The sequence below is a fragment of the Scomber scombrus genome, chromosome 12 (genome assembly GCF_963691925.1).
Source record: "Scomber scombrus chromosome 12, fScoSco1.1, whole genome shotgun sequence".
Taxonomy (NCBI): domain Eukaryota; kingdom Metazoa; phylum Chordata; class Actinopteri; order Scombriformes; family Scombridae; genus Scomber; species Scomber scombrus.
Window position 1 is genome coordinate 9,209,510 of NC_084981.1, and position 26,276 is coordinate 9,235,785.

Consider the following 26,276-nt stretch of genomic DNA (forward strand, 5'->3'; position numbering starts at 1 on the left):
ATGTCTGATTGCCAGGATTTTCCAGGCTTATTTCTCTTTTCTTTCCTCCTCCTCCTATTGTATGTGAGGGAGTGGGGTTGTTTAATTTAATCCCCGGCGGTAATCTTCCAGCAGAGCTCGCCCCACTCATCCCTTCATCCTTTCCAATTCACCTCTGCACCCTCTAATCCTGCTGGTTTTGGGCTCTTGCTGACCCTCACTGACAACTTTATACCAAACATTCCGTGACTATCTGCACAATCCAACAAAACAAGCAGTCTAAATTAGGTTTTGGGGGAATATATCTCTTTCACCCTAAACAACCTTTATCCTGGTTTTAGACATTACAGTTCAGGTTTAAAACATCTGATTATATCAGTGAGTCAACCTGAAAACTAGCTCTGTAAAAGGTTTGGTTTCCAGCAACAGACATCACATATCAAGTTTGACTCTTGAGATTGAAATGTTATGGGAAACTGGGAGAAAAGGGTTTAGTCCGAAATGGATTTGCTACACCTTTGCTACTACTCTAATATTAGGCTAAAGGAATGAAAGTGTTTTAAAAAGTGAGCACTCTATTCACTATTTATGTGATGCATTTTCTTCTTGTGTTTAACTTATTTCTCCTTCTTTTTGTAGTTATTAAGGAAGAGGCACATTGGCAATGATATTGTCACTATAGTATTCCAGGAGCCCGGGGCCCTTCCTTTTACTCCAAAAAGCATCCGCTCTCATTTCCAACATGTGTTTGTCATCGTCAAAGTCCACAACCCCTGCACTGATAACGTCTGCTACAGGTAAATAGAACATGCATGCATCATGCCTGCGAGGCTCTATTAAAGCTCTTTCACTCAACATTTGAAGCTGGTGGCATTGAGTCAAGCCACCAAATATTCCAGTGCTTTACCATGAGATAAAAAGCAAATTAATATCCTCAAGACAATTTAGGGAAACGTGTTTATCTTTTGATGTGCTTCGCATAAATGTCTTTATGCCAAAATGGCTCTACACAAACTTTTAAGAGCACTTAATTTGAAAGAATAATAATAACAGCCTGCTGAGTGCTCTCTGTGGTTTCTGTCATGACTAAATAGTAATGTGCAGGAATCACAAGCCTCTTTTGATCTGTTCAGTGATGATACAGTTATTATCTTCAGAGACACCTTGAAATTATGACTTAGAACTCTCTCCTGAAGTGTTTCTGAAGTCAAGACGACTCTTGTTAATAACATAGCATTTGTTGAACGGAACAAGATTAGGCTGAGCTCCTCTCCGTCTTACCACCAGAAATAATTTCCCTGAAAGCTGTATAATTTCAACACTCTTCAAATAGCTGCTCATTATATGTACAGTTTAATACTCTTTCACTTTTTGTATTTTCTCTTCACTGTCATCATCACAGTGTCACAATTAATTCATTGATTTCATCCTGTTTTCCAGCGTGGCTGTGTCCAGATCTAAAGACGTGCCTCCATTCGGCCCGCCTATTCCCAAGTCTGTGACTTTCCCAAAGTCAGCAGTTTTCAGGGACTTCCTGCTGGCCAAGGTCATCAATGGAGAAAATGCTGCACACAAATCAGAGAAGTTCAGAGCCATGGCGACTCGTACACGGCAGGAGTACCTGAAGGATCTTGCAGAAAACTTTGTTAGCACAGCTACTATTGACTCTGCTGTCAAATTCAGCTTCATCACCCTCGGGGCCAAGAAGAAGGAGAAGGTGAAACCCAGGAAGGATGCACATCTGTTGAGTGTGGGAGCCATCACTTGGAGCGTCCGCGCTCGGGACTTTGGTCAGTCGTTAGACGTGGACTGCTTGCTCGGCATATCAAATGAGTTCATTGTGCTCATCGAGGAGGAATCAAAAAATGTGGTCTTCAACTGCTCTTGTCGTGACGTCATTGGATGGACCTCAGGGATTATGAGCATTAAGATCTTCTATGAGCGCGGGGAGTGTGTCATGCTGTCTGCTCATGACAACTGCGGGGAGGACATCCGGGAGATGGTGCAAAGACTAGAGGTAAGACCCTTAAAGACTCAGCTGTAATCATTTTAGAGTTCTTAATGTCTGCAGAGTATCAAATGTTTTAAATCATGTCATACCATACAAAGGGAATAAAAGATATACAGACTGGCGGAATTTCATAAAAGCTCTCTTGAATCTTAGATGTTTTATAACCACCTATAAAACATTCTCTGATTAAGGCTTTCATCTTAGTTTGATATCAAGTTTGTTTCTTATTCTGAGAAAGTGAGACTTAACCAAGATTGAGCCTAGACTCTAGCTAGGTTGGCAATAAAACACAAACCTGTGACAGATTAAAACCAACTAATCTAAGATTATAACTCATTTAAGCACAAACAGCATTAGTCAAAAAGTAGCAACACATTGGCTAACCACATTATGATATCAGCAAAACAAAGCAGAGAGACAGTTTAACATTATCAAATCATAACCGTTTACCGTTTATCTTTGCTATAATCTACTTCACTTAGCTCCATTTACCTGCTGGTTTGATGTCTTGCTTCTAACATGGCCAGCAGCCAAATATTTGGGTTGGCTGGCACCTTGTAGTAGTTATGGCCCCATTAACTAATAATGAGGAAAATACACAGCATAATATATCCTGCACAAGAAGTAGAAGATAGAGTCGTAATTTGTCATCTTAGATTCCATTTAATCCACAATGAGGTTTTTTTACACACGTGAACTGCATGGCACATGAAGCAAAGTGGCTGTCTTTACTTTAAATGGTGCAGTGAGGCATTTTAACTCCGGGATAGTTGTAGAGTTGTGGTCTTTCTGTGGTAAAACAATACATTCAGTAAATATTACTCCTGTCACTGTAGCTTTACTGCTCACCACAAACCTTGTTATTTTATTTTCATCATTATGTCAGCAAAACCGTTGCTTGCTTAACCTATATCTATCCTGTCAAGTCTTATATGATTCTCCTCTACGCTGAGCTCCTGATATTTCATTTTCTTTCCTTGTGTTTCTTTCACTGTTTTTTTTTTCCTACAACACTGTAAACCTACGGCTTACAAAATGAACCCAACACTCTTATTTTCTCGACTTTCCCCTCATGTGTCCACCTGGCCCTCTTTGAGTTATCCAGGGATGTGAATGTCACTTGAATGTGAAACTGTAAAGTGAAGTCAACAGAATCCTGAGAGGATTATAGGCCTCCCGTTGATAGCTTTATTTGGCTCATCAAACAGAATCTGCAGAGGTGTACGGCCGACCGTTTAGGTCACACAGTCACAGATGTTGTCCCACCCTCGATCAGGATAAAGCTTTTTGAAACACCACAGCATTTCTGTAAAAAAAATAAATAAATAAAAAGATAACAAAGCCAGAGCCACTCCATGCGGCAGACAGTTCATTTAATGGAATGAAAGATTAGCAGTAATGGGATTTTGGCCCATTCTTGAATTGGTGGGTTCAGGTACAGGAGGAGGCAGCTTAAACAGGACACCAACCCAGTTTTGAAGGGGAGGAGAGAAAACACAGAAACATTTTTGGGTCTGAAAGACTAAGAATAGCGGACACTTGGCCTCCGACTGCTTCACTCCTATTGAGAGCTACACACTTAGTCCAAGTCCTCTCATCCCCATTCTGTAGTTCTGCCCTGGCCATCTGTAACACTCCGTGGCGCTGGTTACATTGTGTGATTTTCGGGTCAGGTAGGTCTAGAAAAAGAAAGTCTCCTGGTTCCTCAGCCCGGACGCTGGCATGTGATGCCTCGTTTCCACTACTTGTGTTACTGCAAAGGCCTGTTTTTCCTATTCTAGTTTCCACAATTTGTGCACTGATCCTCTAATCAGGCAACCCTTTGTTTCCTTTAAATAACATTGAGGTTGAATCCCAAAATCCAAACCTGAGCTGTGCATGACCTTATTTCTGCCTGCGTACACCACTCCACTCATCCCTCTCAGTCCGTCTTTGGCAGCCTCATCAACGCTGAAAATTATAATGCATGCAATGCCAGAAAACCTTTGATTCAGCCAATAACACTGAAGTAACACTCCATTTCCTGCTAAAAACCTGAGCATGAATCTTATTCTTCTGAGGATTACGAAAGACAGAGATAATTACACCTTTGTCATATCATACATATCATACGTCATACACTTTACAGATTAGAATAAGTAAAAAGAAAAAACTAAACGTGTGCACCAGTACAAAGAGCTTTGCGTATCCTCACCACCTCAAATACCACAAGAATCTGAAAAAAGTATTTACCATAATTAATCTTAAGAGGACACGGGTGTCATTCAGTGTCTACTCCACTCATCATAAGAAAGGACAGAGCAGGATATATTAGCATTTGTGATTAGCCAAAGGACATCACATTCTCATTCACTATGCTAATCCCAACTCACATTTTCTGTCCACTTATCCACTGGATTTGTGAGGGATATTTCACAGGAGAAGCTCAGAATAAATATTAATAAGCGGGTGGCCACAGACAGTGTGGCAGCAGCAGTAGGCACTTTTGGATATGAGCTGACCGTGCAGATGCATACTTCGTCCCAAAGGTGTCTGTGTTTTCCCAAATGTCCCAGAGGTTGACTCGAGTCATGTTTCATTGGTGGGATTTACAGGCTGCCGAACCTGTGATGTAATGCGAACCAGGGCGGACAGTGAACAGCTTGCCCACTGTAACACACAGAGGAGGCCATCGTGAGAGCACAACTAAAAGCTCTGTGATAACGTCCTGCTCTCCAGGGTGTTGCTAAGCTGTGTGGCCACGTGTTCAGCATCTTGGCTCGGGTGCCATGTATGCTCTTTTTTTATTTTGTTTTGTTTTGTTACCTGAATGAAGTGCAGGCAGCCTTTCACATCTTGTATGCGTGCTTGTGTTTTTCTTTATGTAATGAATGCATCATGTGCTACTACTCAATATTTACTCTCATAAAGTGCAATAATATATCATTCTTGGGAATTTCAGTGTAATCCCATCTATTTATGTGCAATATTACTTCAGGCATTATACATCTACTTTTATTGTTATTCTGCTGTTTTTATTAATTTATTTGTTTTCGGACTAGTGTTGTGTGGTTGTGTGAGACTATGTTGTACTGTGTCTGTTTATATTATAACAAACTGAATATATTTGGCTGTTGGTTGGATAAAACAAGGAATTGCAATTCAGATAGATTATAACAGGCTTTTTTCACTATTTTCTGACATTTTATAGGCAGTTTGATGAATCTGTTAACCAAGCAGATGATCGGATTAGTTCTTTGGCCTTAATCACCAGTTATTTTCAATTCCAATTGATCAATTTTGATTAATGTATAAATTGTTTCTTTAAATCCCTCAATCTATTAAATGACCAATCATTTTTGCACTGATCAATACCATTTCTAGGTAAATGCTGACTTAACTTGCTCTATTTTTCTAGGCTTTATCACATTAGGTGCCACTGTCCCAGATATTTGTAATGACTCCTATGAGAACCATAAACACACAGCCTCGAGGAAAAGAGTGTCTATCGCTCTTACCAATCTGTGCCTCTGTCCTTTGAAGTTAAGAGGAATGACAAGTCTGTGAGTCATACCAACACAGACGAGGTTGTCAATGTCAAATCTACTTGAGTCACCGCTTGACATCAGATTTGATGCTGATGCCGTTTGCTTCTTAAGGGTGGCGTTGTAGTTTCATGTCACCGGTCATCAGAGCCCGTCATTAGCCTCTGCATGGAAACACTAGCACACACATTCATGTCGCTTTGCAGTTGCAGTTCACCTTTCATATCAAAATAACTTTACACACCACAAATCCCTCCGATGAGATAATGAGTGTCCGATTAGATTCAGCTGTTATATATTTGGGCCGTTTGGAGGAGAACCTGGGAACATTAATTTTCTGGATGGACTGAATAAAGGGCCATGATGAAAGTATTTAGAAAGCTATTATTTAGGCCTAATGAATTTCTGACAAAGGGAATTTTGATTCATGGTCTCTAATACCCAGACCAATGTCTTCCTCATACACAGATCATTTACTTCCAGACATTTACTCCAGAGAGCTTTTGGATTTCATTTTTCCCATTTCTCTTGCCCTTGATGGTTTATGTAGAATGATTGTTTAATTTGTGGGTCATCTCACCAAAGTGCTCCTCTAGTTTTACCTCTTTTTGAAGGCTGAGTCTTTTGGCATGTGTTCATGGCAGATTTAGGGTGAGGCTGTAACACAATGACGCATTTAGTGAAGTCATAAAGTTTTTAAGTTACTTCTTAGTTTTTTAACTAGCCCACTAACATACTTACTCCTTCCCTCACCGTGTGGACACATTGAATGTATCATGGTCCATCGTGGTTTTCTCGGGTCCCGTCTCACACAGCAGGGTAGGATTTCTGCCAGTGTGAGAATCTGTTGGAGTGTTGACAGGCCATAGTCTGAGTTAATGTGTCCCTGAAGCCAGCTGCCACTCTGACGCAAATGGAGGCAGTCACCCACAACTGAACCAAGACTAATCTGATCGGTGATTAAAGCTCATTGGATGCAGTATGAGTTTTTCATTTTCACCAAAAAACTTACCAGTAAGTCAGTGCACCCATACTTTAGTGTAGCCTGTGTTTAAGCTCAGTCACTTTATGCCATCAAGGTGAACGAGGATAGGTTATATTTGCATGATCTCATCTCTCATTGTGTGTTTCACACACATCCTGCTGCTGAACTTAAAAGGGTTGCCTGAACTTAGTTTGAACCTGAATTGCATTAAAGCAGAGGATTAGGGAAGGCCACTTCTGAGCAAAGTGAGCAACTTAATTTGCATGCAAGTGTATAAAGAACCAACTTTTAAGTTTCATCCAGGCAAGCAATTGAAGAAGCACTGACTGTCCAGCAACTATTAGCATGCATAACTCTTGGACTCAAGGAAGAACTCTTACGTTTCTGCCTGCAGTCTGCAGCACTGTGAAAAAGAGGTGGAGGAGATAATTTACCATGTATATGACTGTGTTCGTTTCTTCAGATTTATTTGTTCTTTCTTAGAAGTGAGCTCTAGATAAATTGATTCAGTTCTATGGACCAGTCCATGTCTCAGGGGCCAGTTAGATCCAAATTCCTAATACTGCACCCACTACTATAGTGTGTGTGTCGATAGAGACGAGTATTGTTTAGCTGTCTGTGTGCAGCTCTTAGGTCGAATCTGTTAGCTCTGTGATGTACCCTCTTTCTGAGTTCCATTTTGAAAGGTTCTTTGAATTAAGCAAACAAAAACAATCATGCAGTTTTGCCCAAGGAAAGGATTTTTACTCTGCTTTGGATTTATCAAATAGTATTTGTGTGTGTGTGTGTGTGTGTGTGTGTGTGTGTGTATGTGTGAGAGTGTGTGCGTTTGTGTTGTCAAGACAACTCGAACAGATCTATTAGAAGAAGATGCCAACTGTACAATGTTAAAGGCTACTGTTGGAATATACCATCTTAGAAAGCTCATATTGAGATCATTCAACTTTTGGTCTTTTTATGTCCATCTTCTGCTTTTTCTCTCTTATTACTGTGTGATTGCATATCATCTATAGTCTGTTTCATTTGTTACACTTTTTTTCCTACCAAATTGTTTGTGAAACTCTATTTTCCTCATGTCCCTTGAAAAGTCAAGACAAGAGTGATGTAAATGTATTGCAGATGATAATCAAATTGATTTTGATTCTGGTTCCAGATCACTACCAGAGGCTGTGAAACATCAGAGATGACTTTACGTCGGAACGGGCTTGGCCAGCTTGGTTTCCATGTCAACTTTGAGGGTATAGTGGCGGATGTGGAGCCCTTTGGCTTCGCCTGGAAGGCAGGGCTGAGACAGGGCAGCCGGCTGGTGGAGATCTGCAAAGTTGCCGTCGCTACTCTCACACACGAGCAGATGATTGACCTACTGCGCACCTCTGTCTCTGTCAAAGTGGTTATAATCCAGCCTTATGAAGACGGCACCCCTCGAAGGTAACTACCCTACCTCTGTTTTCTTGTTTTTACTTGAATATTAACACTTTGTAACAAGACCACAGACCAATGATGCTTGCAAACAGATGCAGACTCTCTGTTGTCTCTGAATTTTTGGTGTTATTCTGGGGCTAGTGAGACAAAGAAGTAAAATGTATGAAGTCAAGGTTGTCTGTTTTTTCCTTATTTTTCCTTGCAGCTGGTGCTAAATTAGCTTGACATTTGGTCTCACATTTTAGATGATTAGCATAAAGAAATGCTTACGTAGGGTTTTTGTTGCACAGGGTTGATGTTGTTCTCCACTGATTTCTCTGGAGATGAGACTCTCTTTGTATTGATGTGGTTTTGTTGGGAGAGAAAGCTCCAGCAGGGCTGTAGAGTCACGCAGACACGGACAGTCAGCGTTTCTCACTAATGATAATGAGAGGAGCATTTTGATTATTGGCTCAACTCTCACTGCCATTGTCTGACGGCTCACATTTGCGGATTGCTTTTTTCTATCCTCACACAATCTTCTATTCAGCAATTGGGATGGGAGTGTTTGGCTTTTTAGGACACACACCCATGGGGAGACTCCCATCACTCCTGTGGTAAAAAAGGAAAGGAGCAGATTTCAAACAAACTTTTGTGATGGCAAGAGATGAAGGTCTGTGTAAAACATTTGCTCCGAAAGCAGAACTGCTTGTTTTGTCTGTGAGAGACAGGCAGTCCTGTGAAATCATATCCATCACTCTTTCACACTCAGATTTTCGACATCATGTTGTGCTTGTGCTTCACGCCGACAGATTTGTGTACCAGCAATTTCTGTTCCCACTTTTCACAGAGAAAGCCACATCAGAATGATTTATCATTGTGCAGTGAGAATACCTCCACTCAATCCCATTTTCTGTTTGTGATGTTGCAGGTGATGCTAATGCTGTAAGCTAATCATTGCAATTAAAAACCCCACAATAACAACAATCAACAAATGTCAATTTTCATTTGTTCTGTGTACATGGTTGTTAACCCAGTGAAATTACAAACAGATCAACAAAAGCTGAAGAATGTTAGTTAAACACTGGTGGGTGACTAATTTAAGATGAAGTCTTATTCATATTGCTTGAAATTTATACTGATGGCAGCCTCTTCTGAATGAATACTATGTTAAACAGCTGTGCGTTCAAGTGTGCCATTATGCCAAAGACAGCATAGTAGGTCTATTTAACTGCATCTCAACCTTGCATTCTGGTCTGGCAACAAAGGAGCAACATATTTGCTCCCCCAGATGGTGGGCTAAGATGCGTCGTCTGTGACTCCAACACAGCAGCCTCTCTGGCAGAACCAATGTCTAATCCTCTTACCACGATCTGTGATGATACATGATGATACAACCATAATCGCAGTTCAGGGAAGCAGAAAGCAGACAAAACAAATATCTTTCAAGACTGGTTCTGTGTCGACAAAACGCGTGTCCAGCTCCCCAGAGCTGTGGTTACAGGATGGAGGATTTGGTAAATGAAGCATTTGGCGTGGTTTCTGTGCCAGTGTAAGACATCTGGCTTCGTTTGAGTGACACCACTGAAGCCTGTTAAGGTACTTAAGACATGGTTTTAGAAACACCATGCTACATAGCATTGTGCCCAAAAGCATGCTCTAAAGCATGCTGTGGGTCCATAATGGATGATATGATGAGTACTGGACTGAGCTTGACCCATATATGGCGTTTGCTAACAGATACATCTGGCAGATTAGTAGGTATTGCAGTGGGAGACCTTACTGGTCAGTGTTGTTGAGCTGTGCTGGGAGATTTCCCCTTCTTACTACAGCACAATTTTTCATCGTCACCTCATGAGAACCAAAAGGCTCTTGTGAATTTTCTCCCAAGACTTCAACGAATCAAGAGGTGAGAGGTCAGGTGAAGAATCTCGAGGGCCCTCAACTCTTTTCGCTGCTGCGTCTTTGAGTCACTAAAGTGTTGCAGTCAACAATAAGTGCTCCAGTTTCTCCACTATTATCTCAAAGGAAAGGAATTCAGCAGGGGCTTGAAGGCCCCAGTCAGTCCCCTGTGGCCAGAGAGATGGGGGTTAGTCTAACAACAATGGACAAGTGTCTCATGACCTCCAGACAATGTACCCTGGCTCCACACTGCTACCATGACAGGAAAAAATGTTTTCATAAGCGCATGTAGAGGCTGGAAGGAGCAAGTTTCCTTGTTAATGTATAGTCTTCTTAAAGGGGACCTACTATGCTTTTCTTTAGTTTCAGTCATATGTTACATACATACATACATACATACATACATACATACATACATATATTACAGTACATTGTCAGATGTTCATATTAAACGTGGCCAAAGTGTCAAACAATGATGTTAACGTATGTAAAAGTAATTACTGTGAGAAAAGGCACCGGCACCGACTGCTATGAATACTCTGTTTCCAACATTTTTTTTCTACTTTCAGCCAGAGCCAATGTTGGCTCATGACAGATTTCTATATATGGTCATCTGCTCCACGCATAGTGTGCAAGTTCACTGCTCTGCTACGCTAACATTATGGTGTTTTTCTATTGTTTTGGGGTAGTCAAACCAAACCATATCTCAAGTCAAGCTATTACACTGTGAGGGTTTTTCCACTACACAGCACAGCAAAGTAAGATAAGTAGTTTACCTGTTGGAAGTGTTCTCAAAAGCTGGAAAGTTGGCCAATCAGAACAGAGTGGACTTATCAGGAGGGGAGCCTTGAGGCAGTTTAGACTGCCTGTTAGAGACAGAGGCTGAACTGAGCGGCTGCATAAAGAATCAAGAGTTTTTTGAAATGTGAATCATGCAAAACTACTCTAGCGGAAATGAGAATAACAGGTCCTCTTTAATTTTGTGATTTCTCATGATTCAAGGAGGATTGATGGGGTCATCCAGCTGCTAAAATGATGTTGATTGAATTTCTTTTAAAGAAAAATCATTTTGAAAGATCATCTAGACTGTGTGGCACTGTTTTGTGGTAGAGCTCCTAAAGCTGTTTATGTCTTAAACAGGGTAAAACTGTTTATGCCTTAAACAGCTTTACCCTGCTCAGTTTGAAGCCAGAGGAGATATGGCTCTAATATTAGCCTTACCTAGTACTGTATTTATTTACACTGGAGGCAGGATGTGGTTTTAGCCCAGTGCAATACCAGAGGCTTTTCCATTATCACTCTGAAAAGCTTTAAACAAGTTCAACATGTTAGCCTTGGATCAAACTAATGAGAAAAAGATGAAAAAGATTAGCTCTTTGAAACAGGAATGCAATGTATGTACATGGCATTGATTGTATGTTTAGTAGCCTGTGTTTGGTATATGGTCATCAGAGATGTCAGAGTAAACAAATGGATCAGTACAATATGGACACAAGACATATAAACTGTAAAAGAAACAGAAAGCAGCTTTGTCTTCAGAATATCAGCCATATGTGTTTTTTATTATAACATATTTTGCACTATAGGTTTTGGATAGCAAAGATTTATGTATAAGATGGTGGATAACCTGAATTTAAGTGGGTTCAACCTGCTCAAGACCCCTGCCGATAATGAGTATTGCCTGCGACATTCAGATGGCCACTTGTGACCTTTCCTTTGAAGTGTCATCAGACTTGTCATCATGGATTTTCATCTGGACTGAAGTTAAGCCGGATTTCTCACTTCCCATGCCGACACCCTGTGAAAGAGAGCACAGCTAAACCAAAATTCAGAACCTGCATCACAAATTGCACCGCTTAATCCCCTCACTTTCTTCACGGGGGCCATTCTTTCATTAGATCGGCTTGCAAAGAAATCATTGAAACTGCTTTTTTTTTTTTTTTTTGCGAACCTATACACTTTTCAGCACACCTTATTTAATGAACCTCTAAACAATGGTCTCCAAAGAGCTGGTGGAGGTCACAACCTCTGTGGCTCTTTGCTGTGACATGGACTCTGACTGTGGGAATGGATTAGCACGTCCTTCAGTCGCTGGCCATGTCATTAGAGTGACAGCTCCCTGACTGAGGTCTAAGGTCCTGTTGTCACACTGATCTATTGTAATTTGTTAAGCGCCAATAGCTGAAAGAGTTGATTGTTCACCTCCAACAGGACACAAACTGAGCTGAGCTCCTTATTTTTGTCTAGTTGCAATTGTGTTGTCAAATTATTTCCTCCTGTAAGTTAGACATAGATCTTAATTGAGTTGACTGGATGTTAGTTTTAAGTTGTGGATGTTTTCTTTCTCTCCAAGCTTATACAAGCCATTGTGGTGTAATTTATAGCCTGTAACATTTAGCTGGGCAGCAGGAATCAGGAGGAAGCAGATAGTATGTAATTCCTCACCAATTCCTCTCCTTATGGCTGGATGTGTCTCACAGCCGCCGCTCCTCCACCACCAGCCTCCAGCTCAAGTTTAACTGTTGACCAAACTGCTGTTTCTCCATGATTTATACACATGGAGACCGAGCCCCCCCCCCCCCCTCCCCTATACATTACAAACAAGAAGCACATTCCTTTTATATCAGGCCAATACAAAAGGCATTTCCGCTTCCAGCCAAGCTCGCCAGGCGCTGAGGGAGAATATTAGGATCATAAGAGAAATTTACCTTGTCAGTTCATGGTCACTCTGGTGAAAAAAGCACAGCAAGAGACAGCAGCTGAGACCTTTCCTGTTGACAAGCTGTTAGCTAGGTTTAGCTTACTCAGGGCATAATGATGTGTGGCAACCTGGCGTGACCACACATACACAGTTAATCAAGGTAATGAGTGGGTTAGCAGCCCTGTTAAAAGACCAACTGACCATCAGTCTCCAGGATTTAACACTTCTTGTTAGCATCCTTTTATTCTGACACCATTGAAAGACCTCGGGTTATACAAGGAAGTAATACAATCATCTTTTTTTAAGAGTCAAGCACGTGTACAATATCACAGCTTTTCTCATATGCTTCACCCAATGGAATAGACATTTTCAGCTTATGTACATCTCTGATGCTGTAATGCAGCTCATTATGCTCGCTGTTCCATATATCAAACCAGCGATGCATGCTACATACACACAGTAAATAAATTATGTAAACTGAGGGATGTAATGCATGCCATTGACAGTCCTTCATCATGGTTGAGGCCAGCTTTGATTTTCACCAGATGTGTTGGATGGGCGACATGGTGGAGAGGGAGGAAGCGAGGGATGATCTTCTAGTTAGATCTTATAACACCCACATCTCCAGTGGGAGGCCAGCTGTAAACAGCCCAACCAGCCATGGCCCAGTTTGATGAAAGGGTCTCCCTGACAGGGATTACTCGCCCCCTCCACCGCAACCGTCGCAATCAGCATGCGCACCCCTCCTCAAGCCTCACTGTGTGTACATGTATGACCGCAGCAAAGTATACAGAGATTCCCCCCCCCCCGATTGGTTGTGTAAAATGGACTTTGGAGGGGGAGGGGAGGACAGAGTAATCATTAGGGTCATGCTCGAGATGCTTTTGGAGGGCTAGCAGAGCACCCAGGCTGTTTAACCCTGACCCACCACCCTGTAACATCCCTTCCTCCCCCCTTTCAAACATACACACCAAGCTTTTGCCCTAGCCCAGAGATTAATGTTGCATGAAATGGCATCCCGAAACCTGTCCATCCCTGAGATCTCCAGTGTTGTTAACAGTAATGGGATGGAGATGGACAGAGCAAAAGCTTCCTGTGTAGAATATATGATTGAGTGGCAAACTGAGATTTTCTGCTCTATTAACAAACACAAAGTGTTTTCCACTATTTTCAAAATTTTCTCTGATGTGCCTGTAAGCCCCCCTGTGTGTGCAAGCATGTGTGTGTATGTGAATGTCTTTAGGTGCGTCTCAGTGCTCTTATTTGATATTTCCTCGCTTGAACTGGAAGTTATTCTGGTCCACCATTTTGTAGGCCATGTCAAAGCTCTTATTTGTGCTCTAAGGAGCAAGGATCAAGGAGGGATCTCTGAGGAGCCATGAGCGAGGATACACGAGAGCATCCTTCACAGAAGTCTTTTACCAGCCAATTTATGGGATATCAGTTATTGATTGGATGCTGCAGCTCATCAAACTCATCTAATATTTACCAAGGTCATACAATGGAGACAGATTACAGATTCAACCCAAGTGTATCAGCCCCAGCATTTATATTTATTTATTTTCTGTCATCTAGTTAAACATCTGTGTTAATTGATCTGATCAACAAAAGAACCATGAACATTTATTTCCATCATTATCTTTTATTATGGATAAAATTAGAATCAGGGAGAGTCTTTCTGTCTGCAAGAATCACATTTGAAACGCATTTATATTTTACATAATTTGTTGTCATTTCCATTCAGTCACATGTGAGGCTGAAAATTTCAAAGCGTCGGGTTTGATATGCGTTACATCATTTCCATTTTCCCTGAAACATTTAGCCTAATAAATAATTTCAATTTTCAGTGTTCAAAAGACACTGTAATTATATTCGGGATTATTAAATAATGAATTCACAATCAGGATATAAATAAATTCAGACGCAAATAATTAATAAATAATATAAACTCATTCTGCCAGGAGAAATGGTTCATGTGCCTCTGAGCAGGACACAGTACACAGTATAAATACAGAATGCAGGTTTTTATTCATGTGCAGGTGTTTGTTAAACATGTAACAGGCTACAGAGAAAAAACCCTGCTGCTTTGGCAGTGATAACTGTGCACCTTTTTATTATTTTTAGGACAGTGCATGTGTGTGCAGACAGAAACTCCATCTAAAGTTGCTCCAGCTGTTAAAGCCAACAGATAGCAGATCCAGCTGTGATTAGCTGCTGTCGTCCTCAGAATCGTTAAGTCATTTCACATCCATTTCTGATGAAGATTGGCTCTCTTCTCTCCATGCATCCTAGATGGGAGGGACTAAAATGAAAGGAAAGGACGCAATTGAGAGAAACATGGATGCAATTTAATGGAACTGAGATGTATCCTATACATGTGTATGTGCTCATGTGTGTCTGTATGCAAGCATATGTGTGAACACAATATCTAGATATCTGCCTCTGGCTAGATACTTCTTACTGCATTAGTGTGTTGTGGTATTATCATGGTAACACAAAGAAGAAACCCTGCCCCTCCCCCCATTTTATGCCCAGGACCTCGTGATCAGTGGTAGTGTACAGTATGAAGCTCTGTAACAACTGTACATGGCATTGCACAGTAACAAATGTGATATGTAATGAAGCATGTATTTTGTATTAATGGGAAAAAATGACAATGTGTAATGTGAAAGGCGTCACTCATAGTAACAAACCCACAGAGACTTATCACTTTGTTTTGGTTTGGCCTCACTGCTCTTATCAACCCCATTATCAACAGCAATCCACCAAAAATGCTCAGACAAAGCCACTGTCGGTCGCTACCTGCTCATCACACCAAAACAACACACTGCAAAGTTAGCAATGTGCCATTAGCAGTTGGCTAGTTTTTGAACATAGTGGAGCATTTGGCTGCTATAGAGCCAGATGTTTCCCTAAGGAGTTAGCAGAGAGCATAAACAGAGCTAAAGTGAGAGTGAATGTTGGCCTGAAAGGTACTGCAAATGAAATCTGATGTTGCTCTGTTTGTGCTTGATGTATGAATAAGCAACTGTTGCTTTAATGCATTCCCTATACGGCTTTATATGATGGTGATATGTCAGTGTTATGTTAACAGCTATTACCTCAAGAAGTTAAATTAAAACTGATGATACTGCTTGAAAATGTCAGCTGATATTTTTGGTACAAACAATGTACAAGCAAGCGATACCAACAATTTCCCCTGCTGTTCTATTACAGGCTCATGATTGACCTTCAACCTTCTTCCTGTCCTCTCAGGGGCTGCTCCGAGCTCTATCGCATACCCATGGTGGAGTACAAAGTCGACAGCGAGGGCACACCTTGCGAATACAAGACACCCTTCAGGAGAAACACCACCTGGCATCGAGTGCCCACAGCTGCCGGACCACCTTTATCCCGGAGCTCGCCCACGCAGGGCCCCGATCGCCTGCAGTGCCAGCAGATCCTCCAGCAGCACCAGGCAGCCATCCCACGAAGCACATCCTTTGATAGGAAGTTGCCAGATGGGTCCAGGTACACTATTTTTTTCCCTGTCTCCATTGCCCTTCTTCTCCTATTCTTTTTAGTCCAAAGCTGCACAATTAATTAAGTTTTACTAAACCTGCTTATTAGCTCACACTCACTTCCAGACATTTTAAATGCAGCTCTGTAGTTTTGTAATGTAGTGAAGGTGATCCACAATTGACATTTGTTTCCAGCAAAGCTGCTGTAGAAACAACTGCTCTATATCAGCCCACACATGCAGGACAGGAACCTGCAAGAGCTGAAACTAGACCTCCATTATCTGTAAACAAACATGACGTCTAGGTCATTGCACCTTTGATTTTTATGAATGTAATTTCTAAAATAAAGTTAGACTAGTTTGACAAGCTGGGAATATTCTCATGTGGAGTCCTGTCTCATCAAAGCCAATGAAGCCACTGAATTAAAGCCAAAACAGGAAGCTTTTACAAAATTAAAAAAAAAATAATCCTAATGGAAATGAAAGCTGTAGTTGGTTTTATATGACTACTACTAAAGCATTGACCCCTTTGCCTCTATGAGAGTGAAACATTATATCATGATAAAAATGACTAGTAAAATCCACAAATAGGAAAAACAAACATAATGACACTTAGATATTTTGGGGAGTCAATCTTTCACTCAGGCTATTTCAGAGAGCTAGACGGCAACGCTTTTGATCAAACATCATTCAATCCTTTGAGATGAAATCTTTGAACTCTCAGCCTTTCTCATTTAGAAAAAAGCCACTGTAACACTTTAAGTGGCTGCTATTGTGTTGAGTTATTTGCATACATATAAATGGAGCATTTTAGTCCAATGAATTCACGGTTTCCCTTTCATCTCCCTTTGGATGATAAGGCCACACTCAGACTCTGTTGCTGTCCTAGACTGTGTCTCTTTTGGACATCTCCATCGAGCCATGTAAAGTAGCGATTTGTTCATCCTAATGAAACCCCTACAGTCATGATAACCTTTCCAGTGTGTCACACCGACCCCCCCTGGTGTTGCCTGTTCTGACTATACTGGGATAATGGCCGCCTTCCCTGCCTAATCAGAGTGGGAGCACTCCATTCTCCCTCGCTCCTTTCTTTCTCTCTCCGTATCCCTCCTACTCCCCGCTCCCTCCTTCTTCCTGCACCCTGCCGAGGAGGAGGTGATGGGGACACTGACACGGCTCAGCTCATCTCATCCAATTACTGCAGAAACAAAGAGAGTGCTCTTCCCCAGACCACGATGTGTAGCGCCCCAGAGGGAGTGGGAGTAAATGAGGGGTATGAAGGAGTCATAGACTGAAGAGGAAGGGAGGGAGATGAGGAGAATATCGTACAGTCACATACACTCGAAAAATAAATCAATGTAGAGATTCATGATGTATGTTTTTTATTCTTGTTTAGCATTTATCTACATATTTAGCAGCTGCTTGTTAATGTTAATTTTTCACGTTTTGTGGACATACAGAAGAGACACTGAACATCTGTGTTTTCTATAGGAAACATACGAATCTGAAAGCTGAGATAAAGCAGCATCCCTTCCACATATATACATATCCAGTATATACAATCCAGACTTTGCACTGTAAAATATGACACCTACTATGCAGCCAACTGAGACCGACCACTAATCTCGGTAGCCTCAAATGTTATTGCAGCGCAGAGAGAAAAATGACGGCCAATATCCCCCCAGAACTTTACGTTATGTCAAGGGAGGAAGAGCAGGAGAACGAAACGCAGCTGCTGCTGGTTCACATTAAAGCTCTTGGAACCGGCTAAAGAGACTAACACTTCAGCCGGGGAGGAAATGTAGCGATCTGGCCAAAGCGTTCAATGATGTGTGCTGCGATTGAGTTACTGACAGTTTAGCAAGTTTCTCATGGAGGTCTAGACAAAAGAAACCTGATGACAACGCAGAAAGGTTGATGTTCAGATTTTGTCACCTTCCAAATGAACATTTATACTGTGATTTTGGAATTAAGTGTTATCTTTATGAAATGTATCTGCACATATCTAATCATTGTAGACACAATCTCTAACTCATTATATAAGCAGATATAAGCCAAAATGAAGCAGGTATGAGCAGTGCAGAATAGATTTAGATGGAAAATTAATGTGAAAGCCATCCTGCTGATGTTATTGCAGTCTTATTTCTGTCCGGTCATCTAACCTACTTTGGTGTTAGTTAAAAGGAAGGCCTCTAGGCAGCAGACATAACTCTGTTCCAGTGTTTATTTTTCACTCTAGACCATAGTCCGCAAGTTTTTTCTGGCCAGGCAACCGTAAAAAACCTCTTGTCTCAAGATATTAGTTTAGGTCAGGGCTTACCGCAGGACAGTGGGATATAGGTTGGGTAATTTGAGCCAAGATAATGGTCAAACTTCATTATCACGTCATTTCTGAGCAGATAGCTCAAGAGGTTCAGGTTTGTGTTTCAAAGCATCGCTCTTACATCGAGGAAAGACTTCTTTACGTCTTTACAGAGACACGAGGCTTCACCATCTGGATTACTCACTAAGGCGTATTACCATAACTAATCTCTTTTACTGTTTGTCTTTGGAGAACAAGACACCGTCTCCCTCACTGACAGTTCTCACGTTTTCTTTGAGATTAGCCACGGTGCTCAACAGTAAGGGGCTATTCTCTGGAGCGACACACAGTAATAATATCATTAATGGTGGACAATGAGGGGAAGTTTTTCATGTTTGTTGGAGAGAGAGAGTCAAAAATATGACTTAAGCATTGTGTATAAAATTGTTTTTAAGAGGAATCAATACAGATGGAGCAAAGCTAAAATCATCAGTAAATCAATTACATGAAAGTCATTAGCGAAAATGCCAATTCTTTGTACTTTCCAGCTCAGTAAATGCTTTTGTTTGTTTTATATTATTGCAAATTAAATATCTTCTAGTTTTGGACTGTTTATCAGCCAACACAAACAATTTAAAGACCTTGTAATCTCAGAAATTACAATGGTTATTTTCCCAATTTTGTGACATTATATAACTCCCAGTGATGATTGATTAGTGTAAAAGTCATTTACATATTAAACATTGTTGGCAAAAATAATTAGCTACTACTCTAAAATGAAATGCATCAAATAAATCCATGTACTTTTTGTCACCCTGTGTCTGCAGGACAATGCATGATATGGAGAATCCCCAGGTCACTTCGTGCAACAAGGGAGACCAGCACTACCGCAGCTCCCCCAGTAACCAATCCTCCTCCAGTGATCCAGGACCCTGTGCCAGCACCTGGTCCCAGCAGCCTGGATATGATGGGTACAGGACCTCTGCATTATTATTTTTTAATGTTTTTTTGAAATGGCCTCTAAGTAGTCCCTCCGGGAATATGCGGTTTTGCAGTAATGAATGCAGCTACAATCAGTCCCAGCGCTATTTCTGAGAACTTGCAATTTTGCAAAATGACAGCAATTTTTCCACATGAAGTGACCAAATCATCAGCGCGCTTTTGGCCAGTCGTCACTCCTTCTTGCAGGAAGTGATCAAACTAAATGATGAAATTTATGCCTGCCATGGTTTAGTGCCACATCCAGAGTTTAAAAGAGAGAAGATGGAGAATGATGAGTTTCATGTATGACTTTGATGTGTTTCATTACACATGCATTGTTATAGTTTCCATTCAATGATCCAAACCCCTCATATAGAAGAACAGGCTACCTTAAATATAGATGGGCAATTTATAAATGAAACTGTACAGTTTTATAGCCATTACAAATCCAAGCCAAGTACAATATTTTCTTTGTTGTAACTTTGAGCGCATTTATTCTTCTACTGCTCAGATTTTAAAAAGATGAACACTAATAGGGAGAATCTTTCCATGTCTTTAAATCTCTCCTGCTGTGACTGAAGTGCCACTTTAGCAAACTACACAGTAATTATAGAGAAAGTCATTGAAAAGTTTGCTTAAAAAATTCACAAAAAATTGAAAAATCTTGAGTGAGTGGGATGGAGAGACTTTATGACTCCAGTTCATGTGTTTTTCCCCTTTGCAGTATAGATTAGTGTATATTCAATATTCTGCTATCTTCCTTATATTTTAATCATATAATAGTTTTCAGAGCAAGGTAGACGTGCTGACTACACAGGCGCAATGTCAGACTGAGTCTCGTACATGAGCCGAATCCATCAGAGACCAAAGTATGTCTGTAAGTGGTTACAGACCATGACAAGAGGCTTAGCTCCACGCTGCTGCCTTTCTGTCAGAGGCCTCAAAAGTGCACTGAACTCTCAGAGAGCTGCCGTGATGCAGAACAACAGACATGTTGACTAGCCAATTGATCTCCAGTTAGAGCCTTTGTTAAAGATCACGAGACACGTGGCCCCAGTTCATATGTTGCAGCCTTTATTAGCTCTTTAAGGTTTAATTAAGACCCTGTGTCAAAAAAAGACTGCTCTTTTCCTTTTGTCAAGAGCAAGAGAGTGCCTGGCATGTTAAGTTGTATGAAAAGAGGTCTCTTGTCAGTGTCGTCTGGCAGCTTCTTTATTCTATTATGAGCTCAAGTGATTCGACCTTAAATGATCTTGAGCTAATTGCTGTACATCTGTGGTACTTTTATTGAAGCTCCTTTCCTTGTAGAATACAGAGCTCACTCTAAAGACAGAAAAAAAAACTCACAGTCCATTTTTCTCCCCTTTCTCTTTCTCAGCAGATGTCCCTCACCTATCCTCCATGAGCGTGCAGGGGACATCCAAGGAGGTGACGGAGAGATCCACAGGGAGAGAGAACCCACTCTGGAGAGGACCCGGTCTGCAGGTGGGTCTTTTTAATCCAATCAGTAATGAGTCAGCTGCATATCATGTTTATATTGTATAGGAATATAATATTTTAAAATGTACTGGACTGTGATTTATGCTGTTGTCTCACTCTTTTTTTCCCTGTTCTACAGAGGCCAAATGGCACATCCCCTCCACTAAGATCCTGAACCCTCTGAAGCAGAGAGAAGGCAGCAAAGATTCCCCCAACAAGCTGTCCAGGGTAAATGTCCAAGAAACTTTGATTCCTCCTCTGACAGAAACTGCCCGTTTGACATTTAGTGGTAGTGTTTTGCACTTCATTGGCAGGTTGTTTTGAAGGGTACAGTGTTTGAGACTTGAAAACAGCCTGCAAGTGTGTGTGTGTGTGTGTGTGCGTGTGTGTGTGTGTGTGTGTGTGCAGTGTTTGGAGTGTTGTGCCATGCCCAACTTTGTGCTGTCAGATCTGGTTTCACCCCACATAGTGTTTGAATCGGGGAGAGGTCAGACTGCCCTTGTTTATGGGCTTTGCAGCAATCAGCAGCTCAATTGGGGTGTTCAACCTCATGTCGTCCCCCCTAGCTGCTCTTTGCACTTATCACTTTCCCTTCATCAGCATGCTAATGGGTGCTTCATCTCATCACGGTTTCTGGATGTCTCACACTTTTCTAGGACACATTTTCCTTGAAGGTTGAATATATTAAGTGCTTGAACTTCTCATTTCCTCTTCCTCTATATTCTCCTTTCTCTAGTTTATCTTTTTTGGGGACTTCATACACAGTCTCTCCTTCTTTCTTTGCTTTCCCCTTTGATGCTGCAGGCTGGTGCATACAGCTAACAACATCTTCCAATGCTTTCAGCCAGTGTTGCATTAACCCAGACCCACTAGATAAAAATTTAAACCATTCTCTTGGCACTGTGTGTCCCTAATGCACTGAGCTTGTTTTTTCAAATCAGGGTAGCTGTTTTTGATGCAATGCGATTTAAGTCGCTTCCATGATTTAGCAGTGTTTAGCATAGTGTAATGGAAAAAACATGACAGGTCATAATCCGGAGTTTATATTCTCAAACTAAGCATTACAGTTTCCCTCTTAACAAGAGGCAACAAATAGAGATGTAGGGCTGCTATTCCAAGTCACCCTGACCTTGTTTTTTTAAATATTTCTCTGCTTGATGAACTCTGGCTTTCTGATCAAAGCTCTGCAAAATAGTTCACAAAAACATTATATACCCTTTTTTAAATAAATAAGGTGCTAGATCATGTGGATTTTTCATGTAAATACCAAAATTTGAGAATTCACAAGTGTGTGACATTCACCATATTCTGTCTTTATTCCTTCCTGTTACTGTCAACCAGCCTGACTGTATCATCAGCCTCAAGAAAAATAGCTGTCGCCTCAGTCAGGGACACATGAACATTTGATGTAGCCTGATGAGTGAACTCCCCCCCTCTGGTGCGCCTAGCATGTTAAAACAACTGCAAGAATGATTTGCAGCTGCTGTTTGACCTCTTCTGATTTACTGTAGTTCTGTCTCCTCAACCCCTCTCTCTCCCTCTCTCTTTTTCTCCGCACCAGACGGGCGATAAGAACTCAAGCCACTCAAGTAGCAACACTCTCTCAAGCAACGCCTCCAGCAACAGCGACGATAAGCACTTTGGCTCTGGAGACTTGATGGACCCAGAGATGTTGGGCCTCACTTACATCAAAGGGGCGTCCACAGACAGCGGCATCGACACTAATCCCTGCGTAGCCCCTGGGGCCCGGGTGTTGCTGCAGGGCAGGGTGGGGGAGCAGGGACACCCTTGGGTATCAGAGCACCATGAAGACGGGGCATCAGAAGAGGATCATGGGAAACTGTACCTGCCACAAGGCTACGCTTCTGCAATCATGTCTAGTCATGTGACGGAGGGCAGCATTGGAGACCTGAGCGAAATCTCCTCCCACTCAAGGTACTGTGCAGAGACGCTGTGTGTGTTTTAATCAATCTTTCTCTCCTTGATAACAGTTAGGATGTGCTGCAATCATCTGCTGTTTTGCTGCACTGTGTGTTTGAGGTAATAAAAATCTCATCTAGGGTCACGATGCAGACGGTTGGCAAATTAGAGAAAAAATCTGTAAACATTAGAGGAGAATGTAGACGCTTCCACACAGGGCACGAGGGGGTCACTGAATGGTCTGATGAATATGAAAACAATGTGAATCATATGCTGCAGCCTACACAGTCCCCCGATCTCTATATTTGAATAACAATGGGAGATTTTGGAGTGATGTCTTAGACAGCACTCTCTAAAACTATCATCAAAACACCAAATGAGAGAATATCTTTTGAAAGACTGGCAGAACAGTTTCAGGAAGCTTTGCCGGTATTTCCCCAACACCTCATTAAGACAGTTTATGTTGTTTTTTTCCTTTAATTCATCATCCATTGTACACTCCTGCTAATGTCAGTAGCGACTTTGATGGCGTTTTTTTTTCTTCTCTGTGGGCAATTACTTGATTTTGTTGTGGCTTAATTCTAGCGTGTCGGGTCATTGATTTGCCCGCTGAGGAAAATCACACCCTTTTCATGGTGTATAGATCCTAGCGCAATCCACTTTGTTCAAACATGTGATTGTACTGTACATTCACACGTACGCCACCATTCACCATCCTGTTATCTCTTTTGTTAAACACACAAACAGAGGCAAACACACACGCACACAAAAGGATGGTTGCTGGCTGTTTGCTGACCTTTTCACCCAGCCGTGCTCCCTTACTCCTGACCCACAGCCTGACTCCTCCAGCTGTGCTGAGGCTGGTAGGTGGGGCTGCTGTCAGGCTGGAGCAACATGGGGGGTTTCATCACACCGTCGTCCAAGTCCTCCTCACCAGACTGGGGCCCATCTGGGAAAGAGGAGGGGTGTCAGAGAGGGTTGGCCCTGCAGCCACTCACAGTCTGCCCCTATGAAATAGAATGGGTATTTGTTTATGCCATACAGGATTATGTTTCCGCAATCTGTTCAGATCATTGACCTGTTTTGGAGGTGTCAGAACTGTCCACTCCAGGATATCATTCAGAAATGAGGAAAGAGCCCCTGCCATCACCTTGACTACTCCGATGCTTCCCACCTTTTATGTAATGGTCTTTGACACCAGAGTGTCATCTGAACAAACAGTGAAGCAGCAGGAGCACATTATGCAGGGTGTGGCCCAGATGGTCATGAATATGGAAACGGTGTGTGTAGCGCCTCCAGCTAAAGCCAACTCAGATGTCTCAAGGTATTTTAGGAAAAATGTTTTGTATTTGCTGAAAGTTTTCCAGCAAAACCTGGCATCTTTATGAACCAATCTCATTCCACTCCGACTAACTGAATCATTGCCCGGCATGTGACATTGAAGACAACATGCCTACCCTCATATTAGTGATGTGATTAATTTGACATCACATTAGATACTGACGGACTTCTGAGATTGCAAATGACAATGTTGGTAAACAAGAGAAGAGAAAGTCAACTTGGTCTTGACCTGCTCACTTGTCATGTCACTGACAAATGTGACAGATTCATTACGCACATCATCAGTGTGCAGTTACTCAAACAAGGATGTAATATCGGGATATAGAAATACTCTGAACCCTTTCACAGAGTTGAAACAATAATCACAGACACGTAAATGACACATAACTGCATTTAAATCAAATTGATTATAACATAAAACATGTATAAAATCAGACTTTTTTAGTTCATTTAAAGGGTCAGTTCACCCATATCACAAACCACTCACCCCTAGTGATATCACATTTTTTGTTTTTGCTTTGAGCACTACAAATCTTCAGAAAGCGTAGTGGCACATATCTCACAACCCCAACAAGTTCAACTGGCTCTACCACTGAGAGTAAGTGGGAAAATGTTTTTTTTTGTGGTTTGAATGTACTTACTCTTTAATCTGATTTGTCAGTTGATATTTGACAAAATATTGAAAGGACAAAGTTCAGCAGGCGTGCGCACATGATAGACTAGATTTGAGTCATATTGCACCACAGGCTAGAGGTCAACCAGCCTGAATATTCTCTGTCTGGGGGAAATAATGTCATCCTTTCAAAGCCAACAGCAGAACTGAGCTATCAAGAATGAATTTGACTAAAATCATCCTATTAGGCTAACATCTGACCTAGCTCTCTTGCTAGCAGCTTTTCTCATTTTTTCATTATTGATGTTTGTTTATGCTTTCATGTTTTTTTCTTGTATTTTCAAATCCATTCATTTTATGGTCACTTTTGAGTTACATTATGCTTTATTTTCTGCTGTCTGGTCAGTGGCTCACACCACTCGGGCAGTCCCTTGGCACGTGGTGCCAGGTACTGTATGTCCGCTGACTCCTCCAAGGTGTACACCATCCCCCAGACCAGCAGCTCAGGCTCAGGGCCGGGGGCAGAGCCAGGGCCAGGGCCCAGCTCAGAGGCCTGCGGACAGACACGTACGCAGCCTGGCAGCATACTTCCAGTGGGCATGAAGACGACTGATGATGATGATGATGATGCCCACAGCACTGAGGGACCTCCCAACATTTCAGAGTGTGGGTGAGTGTGTGTGTGTGAGAGAGAACGAGATAGAAAATACATGGGAGAAGATGCATGAGAACATCACCAAACACAGTCTGAAACCACAAAAACAGACAGAAGTTTGATCACAGATCTGAGTGCACTTAGACCCCCCCCCCCCCCCTTCAGCCCACCCGGTGTGCATAAACTGGCCTTGATTGAAGCCGACAGCCACAAAATAAATAAGCTCAATGAAGCCGCAGACATAATACACTTGGCACATGTCACTTCTGGTTATTGATCGTTCCAGTGAAGCTGGGTCCCCATGGACTGCCTGACTGAGGCTGGGCTGAACTTCTACTAGGTCAGCATCTCTGCCGGGAGCCAAGTAGAGATCCACACACAGCAACACACTGCTGTCACACATGCAGTCCAAGGACACCAGCCACATAACAGCCTATAGAAATGTTAGAAAGGAAGATGGATGTATGCAGTTGCTCAGCCAGGTTGAGAGCATATACTCTCCACAGACTGAGTACTAACAGTGACGACATGACTGTATCTGTCTGATGATTAAATGGTTTTCTGTAAAGAACAGAGAGCCATTGATGGTAAAATTGAAACACAGCTTTCATTGTGTGTGTGTGTGTGTGTGTGTGTGTGTGTGTGTGTGTGTGTGTGTGTGTGTGTGTGTGTGTGTGTGTGTGTGTGTGTGTGTGTGTGTGTGTGTGTGTGTGTGTGTGTGTGTGTGTGTGTGTGTGTGTGTGTGTGTGATAGCTCGGGGCATATTCTGTTGGAGAGAATTTGAGATTTGCCCTGGAAGAAACCCCCTGCTCTAGCTCCCAAGTAATTTCATTTAGTCTGTGAAATTTGCCACTTAAGGGCTGTGTGATTGATCGCATGCACTGAAGTCATCTTCTGCCGACTTATGAAAAAGCTCTGTAATTTAGTTACCCTCCCCATTGTTTGTTTATATATTCCTACAGTTTTATTTTGTCTTACATAAC

The 26,276-nt window shown here is 41.8% G+C and overlaps 1 protein-coding gene and 1 long non-coding RNA gene across 3 annotated transcripts in view; one reads left to right on the forward strand and one right to left on the reverse strand.

The window, feature by feature from the left end:
• LOC133991476 (signal-induced proliferation-associated 1-like protein 2) overlaps nt 1–26,276 on the forward strand; it is an 85,075-nt gene that overhangs the window by 46,647 nt on the left and 12,152 nt on the right. Inside the window, exons 8-16 of one of the 2 annotated variants that reach the window (XM_062429898.1) lie at nt 619–776; nt 1,420–1,996; nt 7,653–7,927; nt 15,759–16,013; nt 19,132–19,275; nt 20,664–20,770; nt 20,904–20,992; nt 22,326–22,699; nt 25,045–25,308. In XM_062429898.1, the coding sequence (XP_062285882.1) occupies nt 619–776; nt 1,420–1,996; nt 7,653–7,927; nt 15,759–16,013; nt 19,132–19,275; nt 20,664–20,770; nt 20,904–20,992; nt 22,326–22,699; nt 25,045–25,308 (2,243 nt within the window). Of the gene's footprint in view, nt 1–618; nt 777–1,419; nt 1,997–7,652; nt 7,928–15,719; nt 16,014–19,131; nt 19,276–20,663; nt 20,771–20,903; nt 20,993–22,325; nt 22,700–25,044; nt 25,309–26,276 lie in introns of both variants that reach the window. The other variant, XM_062429900.1, reaches the window with a different exon arrangement.
• Nucleotides 3,147–6,323, reverse strand: LOC133991477 (uncharacterized). Its single transcript, XR_009927003.1, has 3 exons — nt 6,268–6,323; nt 6,117–6,171; nt 3,147–3,296 (listed from the first exon to the last, which is right to left on the reverse strand). It is a non-coding gene; the product is annotated as an uncharacterized LOC133991477 (long non-coding RNA).